This window comes from Rosa chinensis, chromosome 3 (genome assembly GCF_002994745.2).
Source record: "Rosa chinensis cultivar Old Blush chromosome 3, RchiOBHm-V2, whole genome shotgun sequence".
Taxonomy (NCBI): domain Eukaryota; kingdom Viridiplantae; phylum Streptophyta; class Magnoliopsida; order Rosales; family Rosaceae; genus Rosa; species Rosa chinensis.
Genome location: NC_037090.1, coordinates 10341301 through 10362884, shown reverse-complemented (window position 1 = coordinate 10362884; position 21584 = coordinate 10341301). Strand labels below are relative to the sequence as shown.

The 21584-nt window shown below is 38.7% G+C and overlaps 6 protein-coding genes and 1 long non-coding RNA gene across 9 annotated transcripts; 2 read left to right on the top strand and 5 right to left on the bottom strand.

The window, feature by feature from the left end:
- Positions 1-234: 234 nt before the first annotated feature.
- LOC112193870 (protein ZW2) lies at positions 235-1235 on the bottom strand. Its single transcript, XM_024334120.2, has one exon. The coding sequence runs from the start codon at positions 1089-1091 to the stop codon at positions 393-395; it is 699 nt and encodes a 232-aa protein (XP_024189888.1). The 5' UTR covers positions 1092-1235; the 3' UTR covers positions 235-392.
- A 500-nt stretch (positions 1236-1735) lies between these two features.
- On the top strand, positions 1736-4191 carry LOC112193873. Its single transcript, XR_002934059.2, has 7 exons — positions 1736-1992; positions 2080-2220; positions 2333-2592; positions 2871-2945; positions 3174-3239; positions 3337-3402; positions 3857-4191. It is a non-coding gene; the product is annotated as an uncharacterized LOC112193873 (long non-coding RNA).
- A 1138-nt stretch (positions 4192-5329) lies between these two features.
- LOC112193872 (PHD finger-like domain-containing protein 5A) lies at positions 5330-7943 on the bottom strand. The gene is made up of 2 exons (XM_024334124.2): positions 7808-7943; positions 5330-5975 (listed from the first exon to the last, which is right to left on the bottom strand). Exon 2 carries the CDS (start codon positions 5947-5949, stop codon positions 5617-5619), a length of 333 nt encoding a protein of 110 aa, XP_024189892.1. The 5' UTR covers positions 5950-5975; positions 7808-7943; the 3' UTR covers positions 5330-5616.
- LOC112193871 lies at positions 6350-7931 on the bottom strand. 2 transcript variants are annotated; one of them, XM_024334121.2, is made up of 2 exons: positions 7808-7931; positions 6350-7254 (listed from the first exon to the last, which is right to left on the bottom strand). In XM_024334121.2, the coding sequence occupies exon 2, from the start codon at positions 7157-7159 to the stop codon at positions 6527-6529; it is 633 nt and encodes a 210-aa protein (XP_024189889.1). In that variant the 5' UTR covers positions 7160-7254; positions 7808-7931; the 3' UTR covers positions 6350-6526. The 2 variants fall into 2 exon arrangements, with proteins under 2 accessions (XP_024189889.1, XP_024189891.1); XM_024334123.2 differs by having other exon boundaries at positions 6350-7199; positions 7808-7914.
- A 785-nt stretch (positions 7944-8728) lies between the features above and the next one.
- LOC112193868 (phosphoinositide phosphatase SAC8) lies at positions 8729-14107 on the bottom strand. Of its 2 annotated transcripts, XM_024334118.2 has the most exons (20): positions 13657-14101; positions 13463-13537; positions 13041-13168; positions 12864-12955; positions 12633-12690; positions 12429-12485; positions 12219-12252; positions 11991-12071; positions 11786-11892; positions 11470-11556; positions 11305-11382; positions 11070-11134; positions 10716-10814; positions 10498-10597; positions 10282-10390; positions 10134-10206; positions 9956-10049; positions 9766-9840; positions 9222-9288; positions 8729-9107 (listed from the first exon to the last, which is right to left on the bottom strand). In XM_024334118.2, exons 1-20 carry the CDS (start codon positions 13826-13828, stop codon positions 8980-8982), a joined length of 1779 nt encoding a protein of 592 aa, XP_024189886.1. In that variant the 5' UTR covers positions 13829-14101; the 3' UTR covers positions 8729-8979. The 2 variants fall into 2 exon arrangements, with proteins under 2 accessions (XP_024189886.1, XP_040372338.1); XM_040516404.1 differs by lacking the exon at positions 11470-11556 and having other exon boundaries at positions 13657-14107.
- A 333-nt stretch (positions 14108-14440) lies between these two features.
- Positions 14441-16614, bottom strand: LOC112193869 (bifunctional monothiol glutaredoxin-S16, chloroplastic). The gene is made up of 2 exons (XM_024334119.2): positions 16182-16614; positions 14441-15252 (listed from the first exon to the last, which is right to left on the bottom strand). Exons 1-2 carry the CDS (start codon positions 16563-16565, stop codon positions 14746-14748), a joined length of 891 nt encoding a protein of 296 aa, XP_024189887.1. The 5' UTR covers positions 16566-16614; the 3' UTR covers positions 14441-14745.
- A 2479-nt stretch (positions 16615-19093) lies between these two features.
- LOC112193479 (protein trichome birefringence-like 3) lies at positions 19094-21364 on the top strand. Its single transcript, XM_024333646.2, has 6 exons — positions 19094-19352; positions 19462-19708; positions 20026-20197; positions 20293-20492; positions 20608-20766; positions 20904-21364. Exons 1-6 carry the CDS (start codon positions 19157-19159, stop codon positions 21235-21237), a joined length of 1308 nt encoding a protein of 435 aa, XP_024189414.1. The 5' UTR covers positions 19094-19156; the 3' UTR covers positions 21238-21364.
- The last annotated feature ends 220 nt before the right edge of the window (positions 21365-21584 follow it).

Genomic DNA, 21584 nt, shown 5'->3' with positions numbered 1-21584 from the left:
CTATTCCTAAATGTCTGCTTCTCCCGGGAAAAAGGAGCCGTTGGACATCTCCATTATTCAAAAATTGGAGACACATTGCTGGTTTAATGTCTGCCTCTCATCAATTACATTTTAACCGTGAACTTTGATTGGTGAATCAAACCACCGATTCATTTCTAATTGTGAAATTTGATTGGAGATTCTAACCACCAATTACATTTCTAACTGGAAAATTTGATCGGTGAATCGAACATGCTAGGAATGCTGAAATTTGTAGAAAAATGGCCGAGACATATTAGTATTGTAATTAACAATTATATACAAATGAGAAATTATGCTAATGACATAAGCTCTTCATCAAAATCCTCAAACACAAAAAGAAAAAACGGTGACTCAATTTCTAAACAATTGAACTAGCGCCGTCCTCCTCCGCCGGACCGCCGCTGTTTCTCGGCGGCGTCCCTCTGCAATCCCCAGTTCCTAATCTTGAGCTGAAACTGAGCCACCGCGACCAAAAACCGAACCGCCTGAGCGCCGCTCAGCATCTCCACCAGCTTGGCAGCTAGAGTCGTCCTCAGCAAATTCGCATTCGCCAGCACGCCCTCCAATGCCGACTTCAGCGACCGCGTCGCCGCCTCCTCCTCCTCCGCAGTCTCACCGTCCAAACACCGCGCGTGGCGACGCGCCACGTCGACGAACGGTGGGGCAGCCACGCTCTCGTGAATCTTGGCCAGCTTATCATCCAGCGCGCGCTCCTCGACCCGGGTCTCCTCGATGAGCCGGGTCATCCGGACCCGCTGGTCCGCGGACAAGTCGGGTACGGAGTCCGAGACCAGCCGGAATGCCAGACCCGGCTTGAACCCGGCGATCCAGAGCAGGGCCCGCTCCAGCGAAGTGAACCAAGTCGGAGAAAACACCAGGAACACATCTCTCTGCGCAATTCTCGATTTCTCTTCATAGTATTGCTGGTAATGGATCAGCACCCGAGAGACCAGGTCTCGCAGATCGACGTCGCGGGCTTCATGGGCTCGCTGCTGGGCCGATTGGAGTTCGTCCAAGTAGTGCTCTTGCCGAACCAGCCAGCCCTCGAAGAATGCCTCGAATGAGGTCATAGAAAAAAAAAAAACAGTGAACAAAATCGTCACAAACGCAAAACAGAGACAAAGGGGAAATTTGGGGTTCAGATAGTGGGGGAAAACTTGGGTTGTGGGGTTGGGCTATTTTTTTTTAATTCTTTTTTTTTTTAGCTTTGGCGGCAAGCAATGGTTGTTGGGTTCTTATGGTGAAGGGATACTTCGAGAGCAAGGAGCTTCTGTGGGAAGAAGAGAGTGAGAGTGCGCCTCAAAGACACGTGTGGAAATGGACGCCATTGGGGGGTTTTAGGACTCTGTGAGAGATGGAGTAGGATAAAAGTGATTAATCGGTGGCGAAAACTAGGGCTGGCCTGGCGAACCGTAAAACCGAAGGAACCGCACCGAACCGCACCGAAAAACTCGGTTCGGTTCGGTTTTAGAGCATATGTATTTGCATTTTTCTCGGTTCGGTTTCTAATGAAGTGTTATCGGTTCGGTTTCGGTTCTTGTTAGTAAAACCCCTTTGGAACCGAAATACAGATGTCAGTGTATAAGTGGATATTAGGACCGAGCTTATTTCTGTAAAATAGACTCATTCTCATTTGATCCGGCGCCAAGATCTGATGTGTCTAATTCCTATCCCTTCGATCAAAGTCATCAAACCCTAACATCTGATCTGTCTCTAAGTCTCTAACCCTCTAATCCTCTATCGCAGAGAGCCACTGAGCCAGAGAGCCTCAGACGCTCACTGAGTCGCCGCCTCACTCTCTGCCCTCACTCCATTCTCTAACCCAGACGATCGAAAGATTCAAAACCCAGACGAGCAAGACGATCGCACTCAAAGATCGGACGATCACCCAGACGAGCGAGACCATTGCGTCTTTGATTTGCGATTTGGTTGATGATGCAATCTGGACCCTAGTCTTCGACCACCATCAATGTAAGTCTGGAGCCCAGTCTCATGCTTTTCTTTCACTCCCTCTCTTCTCCTTCTCCTTAATCTTCTTCTTCTTCTTCTCTCTTCAAGTTTCAGTCTCTCTTCTTGAAGTCAGAGGCCGACCCGGAAAGCAGGTGCAGGCGCAGGTGCAGCTATCGGAGTCCGAGATCCGACAACTATTGGAGTCCGGAAAGAAGGTGCAGGTGCAGTCTCTGCCTCTAAAGATTTGTGGTATAAAAATTCAAACTTTGTTCTTGTTTGTTTCAAACTTTCAATTTTTGATGGTTTTTGCTTACTTGGTGCGATTTTGTTTCAAACTTGTTCTTGTTTCTCTTTGATGCAGGCTGAGGTTGACTTTCTGGGACAGCTCCACCATTTTTCTGTTCAGCTTGTTTAGTTACTGGTTTTAAAGTTGGAGTCTTTTTGTGTTGGGGGTGTCCTGGAATCTTGTTATTGAATCTTTTGTGGATATAAAGATCTGGGTTTTGTTGGGTTGATGATTTCTGAGAAGGGTTTCTGTTTGAATTGGACATATCCTTCATTATGGTGCTTTTGATTGGACGATGCTAAAGCTGGGTTTTCCCTGTGAAGCAATTATTAAAGGTTAGGCCTTTGTGTTTTTTTTCTTTGGTCATATCATGTGTTCAATGGCTTTTTGCTAAAGCTGGGTTCAGTATATAAAAACGAATTGTTAATGAGTCATGATACTTATATATATCCAATTATATATGCTTAAAGATCCTTAGCTTATCTCGTGATATTTATATATATCCAATTATATATGCTTAAAGACAAGCAACTTGTGAGTTGGTAAATCTAACCAGGATATCCATGATGCTGCATGATTTTTGTCCTAACTTTCTCAAGTTTTATCTTTTCAGGGTGAAGTTAATGCTATTAAGTGGAATCCGACCGGCTCATTATTGGCTTCTTGCTCTGATGATCATACAGCAAAGGTAACGTATAATTTATAATCGCTGCTTTTGTTGAATAATTAGGTATTTGAGATATGGTACTCTTCTTTTCGAGATTTGAATCAACAAATAAGTCTTTTGATTGGACTTAAACTTCTGAATACATATTGTGGTGACAGTTGTATGCTTTATGCAGTCTTTTTTTGGCTTCTTTTGGTTTTCTCCCATTTCTGGGTTCAGTCAGTGAAGAGAGTTAAATGCTTTATGCAGAATGCTTGGTGGCTGGATTTAGGACGGTTGTCAGTGCGATTTGGCGTCGGTATAATTTGCTACGTGGTAATTAGAATTTCACAATATATTCTGCTTACAACTTTGGTTTGTAATTGATGTGTAGAACAAATTATGTTATGATCATAATCTTGTTTAATAATAGGTACCTGTATACATAGCAGAAATAACACCTACTGATCTTAGAGGAAGGTTTACTTCAGCTACTCAGGTATTACATAATTTAAATCCTTGTAATTGTGAGATGAACTGGCAGCTTATTATTCTCTGTGCTTGTAATCTTATTTACCATCTCTCTAATTTCTGCTATAAATTTCATTAACTGCACAGTTGATGCTTAGTTTTGGCTTCGCACTAACATATTTCCTTGGATTATATAAGAACCTCCTGCTACTATATGACTGCTACTACTGCTAGACTGCTAGTGCTCGGTTGCTCTGTTTTGCTCAGTTTTGTTTGTGCTTTGTTAACTGTTAATGAAAAAAATATATTTGCATCTGTTTTGAGGCTAGGAAATATTAGCTGTACATCAGTTTTAAAAGGGTCTTCTGAGTTATGAGCTACATTAGTTTTGTTTGTATGCGCTTTGTTATGTTACAAGAATATGTGTGTAGCTCTCTTTTCATTGAACACTAATGAATGCAGATTTGTTATTTTGTATGCAGATTTGGTATTGAATATGGAAGGCCGGAAGCCTTGTTGCATTGATGAAGAGGAACTGAGGAAGCCATGCTGGAAATGTTTGATTGTTTGCAGTAATGCACTTTGAAGAAATATTGAATCATTCATGAACTATTTCAATTTTAGTTGGTTTGTTTCAGTTTGAGACTTTGAATTGCTCAGTTTGATGTTGATTGTTAATTGTTGATGTTGATTGTTGATGTTGAATGTTGATGTTGATGTTGATGTTGAACTATTTCAATTTTAGGTTTGTTTCAGTAGGAGACTTTGAATTTCTAATTTGTTATGTTGATGTTGATTGTTGAATATGTAGATTGTAGATTGAGTTTTATGAGTGAATGGTATTTGCAATATTGAATCATTTTAATTTATGTATGGAAATCAGGAAAACTAGAAGCTGGAGACTAGAAAAGGCTGAAAAACAGTTTGTCTGTATGGAAAAACCGAGGAACCGAAAGTGGAACCGAACCGAACTTGGAGCTAAAAACCGAAAAACCGAGTGTGAAACCGAAAAACAGGAAAACCGACTAGAACTGAAAAACCGAGGAACCGACCCGAGAATGGTCGGTTCGGTTCCATTTCGGTTCTTGATACAAAAATCAGCATACCCGAACCGAGTATATCTTCTCGGTTCCGGTTCCGGGTTTTGATTTTAAAACTGTAGAACCGACTTAGGCCAGCCCTAGCGAAAACTACGCAATTTTCTTAAAGGTCACCGACTCATGCACTGAACTTACTCGAGCTCGGTGTTTATTGTCGTCTAGTTGAGAGGGGGAGGGATCAGATATCAGAGAGAGAGAGAAGAGAAGGGTTTATGGTATTTTAACTCCATCCATGGAAACCCACAATTGCAGATATCAGAGCAAAGCCAATGGCTCGGGCTTGGGTTGTGGGTTTTGGCTGACGGGGCAACACGTCTCAAGGCTGCAGAGTGTCGAGGTAACGTGAAGCCAAGTCATCGGGTTCAGTTGTGTTAACCCTCAGAAGAAGGAGCCTTGAATTGTAATTGCTACGACCCGACCAAGTGGGTTAATGGCTATGGCTAAGATCAGAGAAAGGTTGAAGAAGATTTCAGTGAGCTGTTGAGCTTATCAACTCATCAGCATTCAGCAGCATCTCTCAATTTCGGTATGAAGCAAGAAGGCATTTCTAAAATATGGGCCATGAAACCAGAAATGAAGAAATTCTGTGTGCTTGTGCCTTTTATGTTTGTAATGATTGTAAATAAAGATGGATCCGTAAGAAGCGTTTACTTCATTCCCTACAGCCATTGCTAACATGTAGGAGATGATAAAACCACCGACGGCTGTAGGGAAGAACTTTCGTCGCTTGCCAAAATCACTAGAGTGCATCTGGACAAAGATATACATTTTGGAACTTGTGTAACAGAGAAATTGGTAAGTTTATCGATGGACTCTAAAGTCGCACGTATGGTGTGGAATTGAATACTGCAAAACTTCAAACCTAAGTAATTCATGGATAGATGTCACTGAGTAACAACAGTGATCAAGAACTGATTCAACATTTTACATTCCTCAACTAGATGTGTCACAGACTGGCCATGGAAACAAAATGCAACCAAAAGGGCCAACCACTGGAGCAGTAAAATATGCGTAAAGACAAATGGAGCATCAATAAGAAGATTTCCTAAGCAAATCCACCTGATGGTAATATAAGCTAGCAACAATGTTTGAGCACAACAAAATGATCTCACGAAGCTAAGCAAGACTTCACCTCCGAATGGTCACCTTTTCTTGAAACCATACTTCTTCCGTTCATAGAATAAATCTGTTTTGGCACTTCCCAGATTCACAATTTTTGGACACCCATCTCTATCTTTCTCCTGCTGAGTACACTCTTTGCAGTAATAAGCATCAGAAATTCCAACACCTCCACAGATAACACAACGTCCCTGGAAGGATCCGTAGTTGCACTCATCACAGACCCTAACCAGCGTGCAGGGACGCACATAGGAGTCACAGATCACACACTTACCATCACACTTTTCGCACAACCTTCCAATAGCTATTCCTGGTTGTTTCCGGCACATAATCAGGTCAGGATGATGCTTTGCCATGTTCTCGCAACAACGCTATGCTAGTCCTGCAATTTTAATCCATAAGTACCAATGTCAATGCTTTACCATCATCACAGCTTATAAATCCATAAGATAGAAACTAAAAAATGACGAGTGAAACTTGTTGATAATTGGGCTACAAAATTAGAGCCCTATTCCAGATAAATTGCCAAGAGCAATGCAAATGAAAGCACCGTTTCCAAACAACAGTCTTAAACAGGTTTAGCACTAATGTCATAAATACGTTTTTGTATCAGATATGTTCATCAATAATTGCAAGCTGAACAATCTCAATACTAAATTCAAGATACCAAACCAAAACTACAAGAATATCTGCTAACTTTCAGCAAATAACATTGTAGGTGTGTGTAACAACGGGAAAGGAACTAACAAGCTGGAATGTTAAATGGTAGTTGAATTATTAGCTGTACTGCAGCATGCAGCAAGTGAAAATACAAGAAGCTGATGAAGGAAGTAACAACAAAAGAATGGATCAGTTAGACAAGAATTCTAAAGATGCCAATATCATAAGATAATGACTTCCATACAACCCTCTGAGAACAGGCCAGAAATGGCTTTAAGCCCAAAGCAATGTTACAGCGAAAAACAAAACCAAGGCCAGTCCAAAGCAAACTCCAACAATTGCCGCAAAAGCCTTTCCCTGAGACTCAAAATGGAACTTGATAGTGAACCAAGACAATCCCCTGTCCACAAAAGGAGCAAGAGCAAGGGCTCCTCCAGCTCGTATAAGCTTAGTAACCTGGCTACCAGCCCACACCATGGCCATTATTTTAAGAAATCGCTGAGCAGCAGCAAGGTAACCCATCCTTCCAGGTGTTGGTGCAACATAGAACCACACAAAGAGAAATGTCGTAAGATAGTAGGCAGTATTCAATAACCCATATGACAACAATCCAGCAATCCCATATCTCCTCAGTTTCTTCAAAGTCTCATTGGATGTCGCAGCGCCTCCTTGACCACTATCACTATTTCCACTTGAATCTTCAGGCCTAGAGGAGAAGCTGTCAGCATCAGACAAACCACTACCAGTGTTGTTGCCATCAATCGAAGACAATCGTCGAAATCGATTCTGATTCAGTGAACTGTAGCCAAGCTTTGGCAAGGAAATGCAGGGGTTGCTCAGGTACAAAAATTTATTGCAGACCAGGGGACGCAAAACAGGAATAGGGAAAGCCACGGAACAAGTCATGATCGAGACAGAGAGACCGTATGTATCACTCTATAACCGTCTACAAATCCGGACAATGTTTAGCCAGACTGGTTATATTCACAACCCATGCAAACCTAAAATTATCATAGCAATGAATCAACAATCGAGACTTACATAAATTCCAATTCCTTTACTCCCCATATGCATTATTCCAAAGTGGTATAATTTATAAGATCAATTCATCACGGGGCCACAACTAACAAAGAGAGAGCAACATCCCCGAGAAGAAAGAAACATTCTCCCATATTAACATCATCCAAAAATCCTTAATTTCTTATTTGGTTCAATTTTTCTTCTTCGAAATCTAGGTGCTTGTGATGGTTATCAATTTCCCAATTTCATTTTATTTTCACTACAAAGCGAAATTGTGAGCTTCAGACATGTTTGTCAGCGAGATTAGACGCCGCAAATAATCGAACAAAATGTTCGTAACTTGAACAGAAGAGAAAAAATTATAACATAAATTCAAAGAAAATGAGTTATAAATTCAAAGAAAATGAGATGTAGAATCATGATAAATCAAATGCGCATCCATAGTTGGAAAAATCAAAGAAAAGCAGCAGTTTCTACATTCAAGAAACTCGTTGAGGAGGAGAAGAAGAAGAAGTAGTTAACAGTAATTCTTACCGAGGCTGGTGAAGAGGAGCTGCTTCTTCTTCTTCTTCACTGTGAGACAGGCGGAGATTAGGGCACGACTGACTGAGACTGAGATTGAGTCTGACTGTCAAAATCCCAAAACCCCCCAGCAACCACGTCGTTTTATACTTTTATAGGGGTTTTATTTTCTTAATTTTTTTTTTTACTCTTGGGTCCTTTATCTTAGAAATTTTCTTATTTTGAGCCCTTAAATTTTTTTATTTTATTTCTGTTTTACTATTTTTTTTTCTCGACCTATATTCGACTCTTGACAATATAGGTTGTCAAGGGTCGAATATAGCTCAGATTTAGTTTGGTGTCTAGTAAGCCTGGTTTCTTGTTGAGATAGGTTTTTCATTTGGTAGTTATATTTACGAATCAAAAACTGAAGTGAACAAGTTCTTGTTCATTTCGAGTATATAGAAACATGTATGAGGAATTGAGGATTGAGGCATTTAAGTATCAAACTAATTTTACTTTAGACTCTTACTGAATTGAGAGTTACTTTGAAAATGTTGCTTTAGCATATCCCCCCTCCCCCAATCCCCCATTGGAAGGATTTATAGTTATCAAAAGAGGAAAAATATTTGGTTCTGTGATATCTCTCTCTCTAATATTATGTTCAAACAATTTTTGAGTTAAAAATGGCAATTCAGCACACAATACAATGACTTGCTCATGATGGGCTGTCAAAAAGAACCATTACTAGCGCACTCACATTTTAAGATTTTGTAGAAAATAAAAGAACTCAAACAGAGAGGAATAAAATTAAAAAATGAAGTTTCTATTTTCTTTCCGATCTCCTCATTCAGAAAAAGAAAAGCCAAAGAAGATTCAAAATTAAAATCTCTCTTTTTAGAGATCATATGGCCCCAAAAAGAGCTCCAATAATGATCAAACAGTTGAATATGAAACATTGGAGAAGCTTTTCAAATGAGGTTATGCTTAGGTACTTCAAAGTGAGTTTCTAGTTTTCATTATACACCTTCTTTTTGGGTCAATCGTCAACCCAAGTTCACGTAATGAAATCTCTAAATTCAGATGGCACTTCCTCGCAAACAACTAGTAGCTCTATCTCAAAGTAAGAAGCCTAAAACAACAATGGCAATGTACAGTTTTCGAGAACTACAATTTAAACAACTAGTAGCTCTATCTCAAAATAGTTACACAAGTCTGCACAAGCGAGGTCTAGAACAGAACTGTCTTCCATTAGCTTTCACCACTGCTGCTAATCCGGCAGTCATTCCAGCCCAAAGTACAGAACTCATAAATTGGTGGGCGTTTCGCCCCGCTGCAATACAGATAGGGTTTTAAGGACTCTGAGTTGGATAGTGAACATCAAGTGCAACTCATGCCAAGAAAAAAGATCCAATGAGTTAAGTTTCAAGACAGGAAATGGTAATACCTTGCTGAAGTGTGAAAGATGTCAGCGTCAAACCTCCGATTAGCAAAGCTGATGCCACCGGTAGATACTGCAATATACCATTTATCCAGTAAAAACTCAACCATCGGTTCCAAATCTAAAAAACGACACAGGTCACTAGCATTCGGTGCCATCTAAGAACAATTAATTGGAAACCAGACAAAATGAGCATGAAACTTGGCCAGAATCAAATTTTACCTTTTCCTTCCTAGTTAATACATGACTATTGTAGAGGACCTACTGATAAACCCCATGTTGCTAAGACCTCAGGTTTCTAACTAATTTGATTTCAATAGATACAGCAGGACCCTTGGCCTAATTCCCAACTATCAGAACCTAAAATAGATGTTTAATAACTGTGTTCCAAAAGTGATGAGGTCAGTGAGCTATTATTTTTACTTCCATTAATCTGATGAACCCAAGAGATTTGTTTTGTTGTACAACTGCCAGGAACTGAAAAATGACACAGATATAATATACTTTAGGGCACTTATATTTCTTAGAAACTCCTCATTAGAGTACTTACAGAAAAGGATTCCATCTGGCGTACTGAACCATCCCTCCTAACAGTATAGTGGCCACTGATAAGATCAGCAGCATCCTGAACACATTTGAAACTTATCTAATCAATAGCCATGTATGGTAAACTAGCAATGAGCAATTATTGCGGACTAATTATATAACTGAGAAAGAGAGAGAGGCAGCTAGCTGCTTACCTGCCGAATACCATCCTGAAAGTTATTCAAATAATATCTTGAAAGAGCACTCATCCCATCTCTAATCATTCCTCCAAATGTCTGTTTTCCATACCTGTGATGATGTGAAGAACATATCACAAAAAGATTTGCATATTGACAATGATTCTTGAAAATCATAGTTTTAGATAGGGGTTACCTAACTAGGTCCCCTTTCAAGGCGTAAGTCCCAGCATACTCAAGGCTTATCTCATCACCATGCTCAGCCCACACTAAACAACAGAGTTAGAATAATAGACAACTAGTGACTCATTATGGAAGGATAAATACATAATACAAATCCATACATGTTCGGAATTTTTGATACTCTTCATCAAACACAGAAATGGACTCAGTTGAATCAAGCACTCCCATCCTCTGCAACTGGGCATCCAGACACTTCTGAGCCAAGTAACTCTGCAAATTACATTTGAAGGCAGCAGTAATCAATTTATATTAAAGCTCATTTTACTCATGGTATGGCATGCTATGAAGCAATTAGACTAGATAATACTCTTAGAAACCTGGGTAACATTTGTTCTATCGAGACAGTCGATGCAGTTAGATCTGACAATTCCTTTCTGGTCCTCCAGTATGTTTCCTTCCGCATCAACGAGAAAGTATCTGCTCAGCTGGAACAGTAGTGATTAAAAAACAGTATTACAGATAGCCAGCATACCTGGATTATGGCATACTTAAATGAATCTGATATAAAGCATAAGAATTTATCTACTTTAATTACCCTTGGTTTTCAAGTAGCTCTGATAGTTGCTCGTATAAGACCTTTAAGTTTTCAAAATTTGAGTTGCCACATATATGATGGAAGTCAAATGGAACGTATCTGCCATCAAAATTAAAGAAAAAATAGGATGTCAGTCCTTGATATATTTCCATAGCCAATCCATAAATAATTTAGGGCAAAAAACCACAGTTGATGTTGTCATAATATTATAAATGACAGAAAGGAAGGCAATTAAGGGTTTATCTAGTAAGAATAATAAAAAAAAGACTAGAAGCCTAGAATTGACTACATAGTAAACTAGGTGAAATTGGGGATCTCAATATAATTACATACATAAAAGTGCAAAATGGTCACCTCACGTTTGGCAGATTTTGCGTCTCATTAGCAAATGCCTTGCTTAGTTCACCTTCATCACCATGCTACAAATAAATAAATGGAAAAGTTATAAAATTTCAAATATATGAGACAGTATAAACATCGCATAACAATTAAAACAATATAGTATGAGACATACATCCATCTGGAAAAAAATATTAAAAATAAATAAAAAATTATTTTGAAGTAAAAAGTAAAAGAGAATAAACCTTACTTTATCAGTCAAGTCTACTGCTATTGTCTCTCCATATCTTTGGAAAAGATCATGAAAATGTCGCTCCACTACATTTGACTGTAGCCATGTTAGAAAATCTCAATCAAAAAAAAAAAAAAAGCACCATGAAGTGAGAAGAAAAGGCTATTTTGGACAAAAAATAACCGTCTGCTCATGATCAATAATTTTAAGTTGTGGTTTATAGCTCAAGTCAACAATTTGCTCCCAAAGAAGTGGAATTGAACCCCGAATCTGAAAGACATATGAAACACTGTTATGGAGTTTTTCTTTATACTTTCCCAGAAAGTTTCATCTTCACCCAACACTATTTCACTGTGCATAATCATCCCAAGGTATACTTGGTGCCTTATTTTGGCAAAGGAAGAGAATAGTAACTAACCAAACCATGCTTAGTTATGGAACTGTCGAGTAAAATGACCTCGAACAACAATTATTTTCCGAACCTAAATATGGGAATTACCTGAAGTAATGAGGACTTGAAACCTTCAAACTCCGCCAATTGCTCGGTTTCAATAAAGTTAGCTACATCTCCTTCAAGGTTAGCTCCTCTTCTCCACATTCTTGTCCCTATGTGGCCATATGATAATGTCATGGTTAGATATCAAAACTCAATGACATAGACACGTCAATGACTAAAAGGAATAATCATCCGTATAAAAATATACCTAGACGACGGGTACACCTCCTTGAGAATATTGTAAGTGCGACAGGCAAGTCTTTTAACTTCAACTGTGTAGTCTGGAAGCTTAAACCTAGATTAAGGTACACAGTATACCATCCCCCAACTGAATATATTACTTAACCACATGGGGGGCAAATCTGTGTGTGTGTGTGTGTGTGTGAAGGGTAGATAATTTAAGTAATAGAAAAGGAAATCAGTGACTTGAGGATATTTCCTTGTAGAAGAGGAATAATAAACCCGTCCAGCTGCCACAAGAAAGTTAATGTGCATTAGAAAAAGAATTGTGAGTTTCAGGAACTAACAACTTTTGGAAAATGCTTTGTTTAAAGATATAAGTAAAGATGCTTTAGCTTTGGCAGAAGAGAAAAGACTCCCAAGATTTTTAACTAATCATACCTTAATGGCAGTAGGAAAATCTTACCTTGAACTCGATAAGCTCATCTAAAAGATTTTTGTTCCAAACAAATCGAGGGTCAGCCTGAAAATGCATAAAGGAAACTTAAGTTAAAAAATTCTGACCAATCGTACTAGTCACATATTATGATACTTGACATGGATTACTTTCAATAGTCTTTCAGGGAACAATCAATTCACGGTAAACTCATAATTCCGAGTTTCCACCAACCTGCTTCCATAATGGTTTGGCCATCCAACCTTCAATCAACTTGCGTCTTCTCTGAAAGCTGGTAGAAATAATCAAACACATATGATTAGCATAAACTGATATGATAAAGGACAAGCAAAAGTTGACATGATACACGTCTGGATGAAATAGTCAAGAAAAATCACTGGATACGTATGGCAGTGGTGGTGATCTACTTGAAATAGTGACTGACTGCTAGGTATAAGAACTTACTTTAATGTTAAATCTGTTTCATATGAAAAGTACAGCCCTGGAGTTGATTGGACTGTTTTCAACAAAGCCATGAAGTAAGCTTCATCTTTTTTCTGCAGAACGAGATGTGGCCTCTAATAAAACTCCAAGAAACACTCGCATTTGCTTTTTATATGAAGTAAAGAAACAAAACCTTACTTCTTGAGCAGTTGAGAGCTTCAACACCTCATTGCAGGAAAGAAACTTCATAGAAGTCACCCGGTAAACAGGGAAGCCAAGATAGTTCCCAACTTCTATCCGAGAAGTTATTACAAGCAAGTAATTTCCTGCACCAAACACATAAAAAAAACAGCAAAAGCCATGCTAATTTGTTTTTTTATTGGAAGCAAAGCCACATTATTGTGGCAAAAAAACAGTTTTTACCGCTACCAAACACAAAAATTAGGGAAAAATAACATCATTCTATTTTATTCGAAGCAAAGAAACATCATTGCCCATAAAAATTTCTTGATGCAAGTTTCTAACAACAACTTCAATATACAGGATCACATTTTCTAAAGCTCATTGTTACTATGCACGCTTATAAAGCCTCATCAAAGCAAGCCAAGGGAAGCTATTACCTGCAAGCAATCTGATCGTTCCGACGACTCCATATATCGTCGACGTTTTGGACGGACTTGCAGAAGAAGAATCACCTTCACAATCAAAAACAAGAAAAACCGATTCCGGTTCCGATTCCGATTCCGATTCCGATCAGAACCAAACGCAACGTTTATAAGCTGTTGAAAAAACGACGAAACGAAAGGTTTCTTACCGTCAAGCGGTTCGATAGTCCCGTCGCGGCGGGCGATCACGAAGCCTTGATCGGGAGCTTCGACTGATTTGACGACGAACTTGTCCGGAAACTCCTGCAACTCCAACTTCTCGTAGAGCTTGAAGTTTCCGCCGGAAGATGAAGAAGAAGAAGAAGAAGACCCACCGTCCATTTCCCACGGGGTTCCAGCAACCCTAGATTTGACTGATCTCGCCTTCGTTAATTGATCGGAGAACAACAGAATGAGGAGGGACTACAAATTTTGCATTATTCTCTCAGACTCAAAGAGTAACCAATCTAACGAATTCTCAGAGTCAGGGGTGCGCTGGAGCTGGACTATACCGGAAATGACGTTATTGCCCACCAATAATTATTGAGATTTATCCAATGGAGTTATGTCTTCCTTACGTCAGCACAATGATGTTTGTATTTTTGGTAGCGATTTGTAACAGAACGGTGGTGACGGGAGTTAATGACGTGGCGGCTATCGGAGCGCACAAGGGGGCGGTTTGGTGAAAATGAGAGGTCTGTGAATTGTGATGGCATGGCGGGCAAGCAAGACTAGACAGTTGGGCGTTACCTACACGCATTTGCTATTAAGAGTGCAACTTTCATTTATTTCGTGATGTATTGATATATTACTGCACCATATGAATCCAAACTTTCATTTATTTCTTGATGTATTGATATATTGCATTTCAGGCACATATAGTTGGCGGAAGGGTTATAACAGTTTGGAAGGAAACAGCAAACTCTGAGAAGAAGAAAAGAGCAAACCCAAAAGAAGCCGAAGGGAGACATTGCAGTTTTCAATACATGTGAAGTACAAATCGAGTAGGAAAGCCAAGAGAGCAGACCAAACTAATGGGGGATGCAGAGACAACTTCATAATCCAGCTTAATCAATATGAATTTTTTTCACTACACTTGAAACCTTTTTTTTTTTTTTTTTTTTCTCTAAATAGATGCAGCTTATGGAGTACAGGCCTAGATAGGCTGCATAAACTAGTCACTTGTTACTTGAATTGCCTAGCCAATACAGTTTCATGCTCACATCCCATCTACATAGAGACCAAAACTTAGCTAATGATCATTTCTTAAGCAAGCTAGCAAGCTCTCCCTTTTCGTGCATGGATGTTAGAATATCGCAACCCCCAACCAGTTCTCCATTCACAAATATCTGCGGGAAAGTAGGCCAATTACTATAGGTCTTGAGAGTCTCCCTCAATCCGGAGTTATACTCTTCATCAAGTACATCAACGCTCTCGTAATCCACCCCTTGATTTTCAAGAATGCCAACAACCCTCTGCGAGAAACCACACAATGGTGCACTTCGTGAACCCTTGATAAAGGCCACAACCTTGTTCTCCTTCACCAACCGATCCACAAGTTGCTCCAATGGAACCGTCAACTGCACGTGACGACCTGGTGTCAGCCGCAGATCAGGCTTCTTCTTCTTAGGTGCCGGCCGGACCCAGGTGGCGTTGCCTGATTCATTTCCTGGAGGCACTTTCCCAGTAGCTTTTATGTGTTCTTCCATCCATGATTTCCAAGCTTCAGTTAGAACCGTCCTATCTGGTTCATCTACTATCCCAACCTACATTACAATAATACAATCACTTATAGCAGAATAATATCACAAAATTGATTTTACCACTGTGCAGAAATCAACACTGCTTCACCAGACTATGCCTTAACAGATATATAACAATGTGAGTACTGGACTATTAGTTAATCACTTAATCTCATCATACTTAATTTCTAAAGGTGCATTAATTTCATAAAGAAGCCACTGATAACAGCTCAACACCTCTTTTCATATCCTCATTTAGGTAACTTACTGGACCACTGTCCCATAACATACTACTTTGACCAGACTACACCTTTACCAAACAACTTTATATCTTACAGCAACGTTGATTCTAGCTTAATGTCATCAATCACTATAATTGCACTCTAAGTGTGCCCCATTTATTCTCATTAAGACTAAAAGGCAATCTTAATTCTCAAGCTGGTAGACCTGTTTTACTGTAGACTATGACTTGTGCAAACATTTAATCTCACTATACTTAACTTCTAGATGATGTCCAATTTATTTCACAAAGAAGCCACTGATAGCAGCATAGTAACTTCCTTCACATACTTATTTGGGTATTGTACTAGACTTCTGTTCTTTCCTTCTACCAAACTTTAATGCTTATAGCACTATTGCTTCTAGGTTGATCTCATTGATCATTATAATTGTACTCTAAATGTGCACCATTTATTCCGCCCAAACACCAAAATCATTGTCCAAGAAATAAAATTATGTTGGTTTTTGATACATTTGGTATCGGTTGATTAAGTTGACTTCCACTTCAATCCTCCAACCAAACTATGGATATCTAATTTCACAACCTAAGAACACAATTTTTTATAATCAGAAACAAATAATGTAGAACAGATTTTGGCAACAAAATATGAACTTTTTTGTAACAAACTGAAATAAGCTAAAAAATTTCAAGGGACCAGAAAAAAAGTCCGTACCTTGACGGAGTGGCACAGCTCCGGCACCGATTTCCGGTGAACAAGAACACTCGCGGCTATGTTTCTCGATAAGCCGACGAACTGAAGCTCACCGTTCTGGTCAAATACAGCGTAGACGCCGGTCTCCGACGGCAATTTTCCGGTGACTTGTTCACCCTCCACTGAGACTAGCTCAGTCTCCGAGAGGCTCTTAACAGCCGAAGTGACGACCAAAGCGCGAGGCCTGGCCGGAGCGCAGGGCTTGAGAGAAATGGAGGGAAGGGAGAGGGGTTTGGGGTGTGAATTGAATGAGAGGTGAAGGGTATTTTGGGAAGATTGGGGAGAAAATAAGCGAGGAGACGGCGGCGAAGTGTGAATCGGAGAGAGGTGGATGATTGTGGCCATTGAGATGGAGTTAGAGAGCGGTACTGGTTAGAACTATCAGATATTATTGGACCGCAAACGGGTTTTGGTTTCGGATCTAGTTCTTGGGCTCGGTATTGCATATAAATGATCCTAAGAAATTGGGCTCGGTACTTTTTTTTAATAAATAAATAAAAATCAGCTTTAATTATAGATCACTGGCAGCAGATTTTAGAAGCAACTCAAATGTTATTTTTAGAAACTATTTTCGATCAAAACACACTTCTACAATGTTACTTTTAAAAACTGTTTTCGATCAAAACGCACTTGAAAACTATTTTATATAACAACAGTATTTTTAAAAGTATTATTTACCAAACAGAAAACTATTTTAATTTACAGCTGATTATTCTCCCAACATAGCAGCAACAACAGTTTTTTTTTTTTTTTTTTTTTAAGTCACAGCAATCTCAAACTAGTTTTTAAACCCAAGACCTCTCACTTATGAAGGAAAAATTTATGTCAATGGATGACTGGTCGTGGGCAAATGATTCTTTCATTCTAAAATTCATATTATATTATTTGGTAGTCGATTGCCTACCGAATGCTCTTCGTAGTGTTTATGAAAGAGCACTGAGTAGATGAACTCATGAATTTGGTTAATTTTCAAATATATACCAAATGAAAAGTAAGAACATTGACATATGAGTCAAATGATCACAAATGGTACCTGAACTATACCTCAATCTTATCGATGGTACCTGAACTTTAATTTCTGCCCGAACTTTTTGATTTCATTTTAAATGGTACGTAGAGCCACCTCCAGTCACTATTCCGACTAAAAAGGGCATGGGAGGCAATCATAGTGATGATTTTTGATGATTTCAAAGGTTGCAATCATATATAGTGATGATTTTTTTGGTAATAGACTTGCCTTGAACTTGTTTCTTCTTTTTTTATTTGGTTTTTTTGGCCGGAATAGTGACCGAAGGTGGCCTTAGGTACCATTTAAAATGAAATTGAAAACTTTGGGTACTGGTTGTGATCAAAATTGAAGTTGAGGTACCATCGATAAAATAGAAGATTAGTTCAGATACTACTTGTGATAATAACCATTTATTCGAAATCATGAACGGTTGTCATGCTATTTTGCTATGAATTATTGTCGAAAAAAGTTCTGATTTCAAATTGGAATATATACCTAATGATACTCCTACCACATGCGTACAAGTGCTATGGTACCATAAAGAGAACTAGAGGTATGATAGACTTTTTTTCAAGTGGCTATGCAAGGGTTTGGAGTAAAATTGCAGCAAATGCTTTAATGGTGGGCAATGATGTAGATGCTAGGACTATTGTCGTACAAGAACATGATGCAAATTAATGGTAGGTTTCTTCTAATTAATTTCCACGCAAACAGCATCATAACCTTCACAAGTTGAGTGAGGTTGCCACTCTCCTACTTTACTAAATCTATATATTGCAACTGAATTGCTTTAGACTCTTTTTTAGGGTCAAAAATTTCTATTCATTGTTTTTTTTCAATTTTCAGAGTCACCCAATTCGATAGCTTCAGACAGCAGTTAGCTTTCTTTTAATTTTTGTGAAAGATGTTCAGGTTGATCCATCAGCTTTAGAATCTTTCAGGTGATTTTTATTAGATTCAGGATCAATCCCATCATGGGGGGGTTATGGTGTCCGCTTCAACGTCTTCATACGGCTGAGATAGGATGTGCATTTCCATGGTACAGCTCAAACTGTTGTGCACTTTCACCTGCCGTGCACTGAAGAAATTTCGTTAATATTAATCTTATTATACAACGAATTACGTGTGTCTCTTAAAAAAAGTTAAAGACTTGTAGCTCTAGTTGTTTGAAACATCTACTTTTAAAATAGTGAGTCTCTGATCCTCCTCATAATGCTAGTCATGCAACCAACACTGTAACAATTGAACTTACAGACTCTTTGCCCACATTTCTCCTTTGGGACCAAAACTTTGACAAGTAATAATGATGAGATATGCAAGCTTACTGATTACTGATATACGGCTACAAATTTGTACCCTTTGAACATTATAAGTTATAACTGCATCCATCATTTCAATGAATAAACCCTAACAACCTCAATAATAATTTCTTTTTTTAGAAAAGGGAATTGATGGCATCCAGTGTTGATTAGCCAGCTGATCAGAAACAGTTATGCACTTTATACAGTTCAAGCTATTATAGTTAGTCTAATATATATGTGTGTGTGTACATGTATGATGGGGAAGTTCTACCATTTGAATACATATACTTTGCAATGATATGTCCTGGGAAAAAGTCATAAGAAAGAGAGAGCCCTTGCCATGACTACTACCTATTGAAGAATTTGAATGGTTTATATGAACATGAAAGCAATCGTTAGCATAGTTGTTGGATCCTCAAATAGCAAAATTCCACAGAGGATGTTAGCCTTGCAACTTACCCCTAACCTCTCCATTAAATACACTAAAAGAAAAGATAGAAGCCCAACCAATACAAAGCTTTAGCTTTACTCCTACTCAAAAACCCACAATAAAATATCCCTCATAATTAAAACAATCACCAAGTCCTCATCATTCTGTTGCACACCAATTCATATAATTTTACCCCATGAGCTCAGGACAGTACACCACTGCAGGCACAATGAAAGGTTTTAGAGGAAAGCTACATCTTCCTATTATCATGGTCTGTTCTATTGCCTTGATCAGTCTTTTGTTTACTGAAAGAATTAGTATTATTCTTTCTTCCAACCCTTTTTTCAAGCATAAATCCTGTTCCAGAAGAGCAGCATCTGTCACAAGAAAGAGTAAGTGTCCTAGCTGCTGTACCAATTCTAATCATTCATGTTTTCTGTTGAAATTGCACAGTTATTGATTCTAATTAATGTTCCACTATCACTATCTAATGACATGCAGATGATAGAAATGCAACCAAGGAAAAGATAGATGATTCAATTGTAGATGATAGATTTGTGTTCGACCCGGAGGAGTGCAATGTTGAGAATGGAAAATGGGTGTTCAACCGTTCTATCAGGCCTTTTTACTCGGACAGAAGCTGCCCGTATCTTGATAGGCAAGTTTCTTGTGTCAAGAATGGAAGGCCGGATTCTGATTCTGATTACCGGCACTGGGAATGGCAGCCAGAAGATTGCACATTGCCTAGGTAGAGTACCGGTTATAAATCATGCATGGTCAAATTTCATATAACCAAGTTTATATATGGAGACTCGAATACAGATCTATTTATTATTATGTTCTCTTGCTAGATATGTGACACGTTATATTGTCACACAAAATATACCACCGGAAAATCTTGTTAATAATCTAGATTGAGAACATTTCTCACTGTATGTGTGGATATATACGTGTTTATGCAGACTAGAAATGCTGACACATGCCAGTGAAAGCTTACAACAGTGATAAAGTCTACAAGCTTCTGCATGAGTTTCTGTTAATCTAACAGTTATATTTCTTGTGTAGATTTAATCCAGAACTCATGCTTCAGAAACTTCGTAATAAGAGGCTGATGTTTGTTGGAGATTCTTTGCAAAGAGGTCAATGGCAATCTTTAGTCTGTATGGTTGAATCCATAATACCTCAAAACAAACAGTCCATGCGCCGGGGGCGCGCTCTTTCAGTCTTCAGAGCCAAGGTACGTCTTAATGAGTTTCTTCTTCTGTACTAAAACAAGCAAATTGAACATGATGATATTGAACCCTGTCATAACTCATTTAAATCCGTTTCCAGGAGTACAATGCTACAATTGAATTTTACTGGGATCCATTTCTGGTAGAGTCCAACTCTGACCTCCACATTGTTATCAATCCAAAGGATAGAATACTAAAAGTGGATTCAGTTGCCAAGCATGCAGAACACTGGACTGGTGTAGATATCCTTGTGTTCAATACTTTTGTTTGGTGGATGAGCGGCTATACGATCAAGTCATAGTAAGTTTCTCTCTGCAACCAGCTAACAAATGTTAGCTAATCTGCGAATGAGTCTAGCATTCTCTACTTCATTTAAGATTGATCAATCTAAAAGACAATGTCTAATTGAAAACAGCTGGGGTCAATTTCCAAATGGGGAAGAAGGATATGAAGAGTTGGAAGCAGTAGTTGCATACAGAATAGCATTGAAGACATGGGCCAACTGGGTCGACACAAATGTCAATCCCAACAAGACTCGTGTCTTCTTCACTACTATGTCTCCTACACACATGAGGTCTCTGTCTCAAGCACAGAAGAAAATCAATTTTTTGTTTTTTGTTTTTTTGTTTGGTGACAAGATTTTATAGTTTACTAGCTGATAACTGTAAATGTAGTTACTGCCAATTAACAACTCCAATCTGTTATTTTCAGGAGTGCAGACTGGAACAATCCAGAAGGGATGAAATGCTTCAATGAAACAAAGCCTTACATGAAAAAGGGATTCTGGAGTACTGGTGCTGATAAGAGGATCATGCGCGTGGTGGTCGAAGTAATAAAGAAAATGAAAGTTCCTGTTTCAGTTCTTAACATAACACAGATGTCAGACTATCGAGTTGACGCTCACACAAAAGTTTACACTGAGACTGGAGGCAAACTACTAACAGATGAGCAAAAGGCCGATGTGCTGCACAACTCAGATTGTATACATTGGTGTCTGCCAGGAGTTCCGGATACATGGAATCAAATTTTTTTGGCAAATTTGTAGCCACTTGATATGGTCAAAGTATCACATATTTCTTCTTTGTGGATTGCTTTTGCAAATTTTTTTCAATCACAGTTAATTGAATAGAAGTGCACAGCAAAGCTTGTGAAGCAAGTTTGTTGCTTTTGTATGGCCTTGAGTTGATCTTAGCACTGTTTTGGTAGCATAACTCAACATTTAACGAATTACATATCATCTAAGAAACTAGTAACTAGCTAGATCATATTAATTGGCCTTGAAGGCTTATACCCTTGACAATGTATGCATGTAGCTAGTTCTCCTGATCATTAGGACATAAATCATGCAGAGAAAAATTAGTATGTATATTACTTAACCAAGAAAAAGAAACT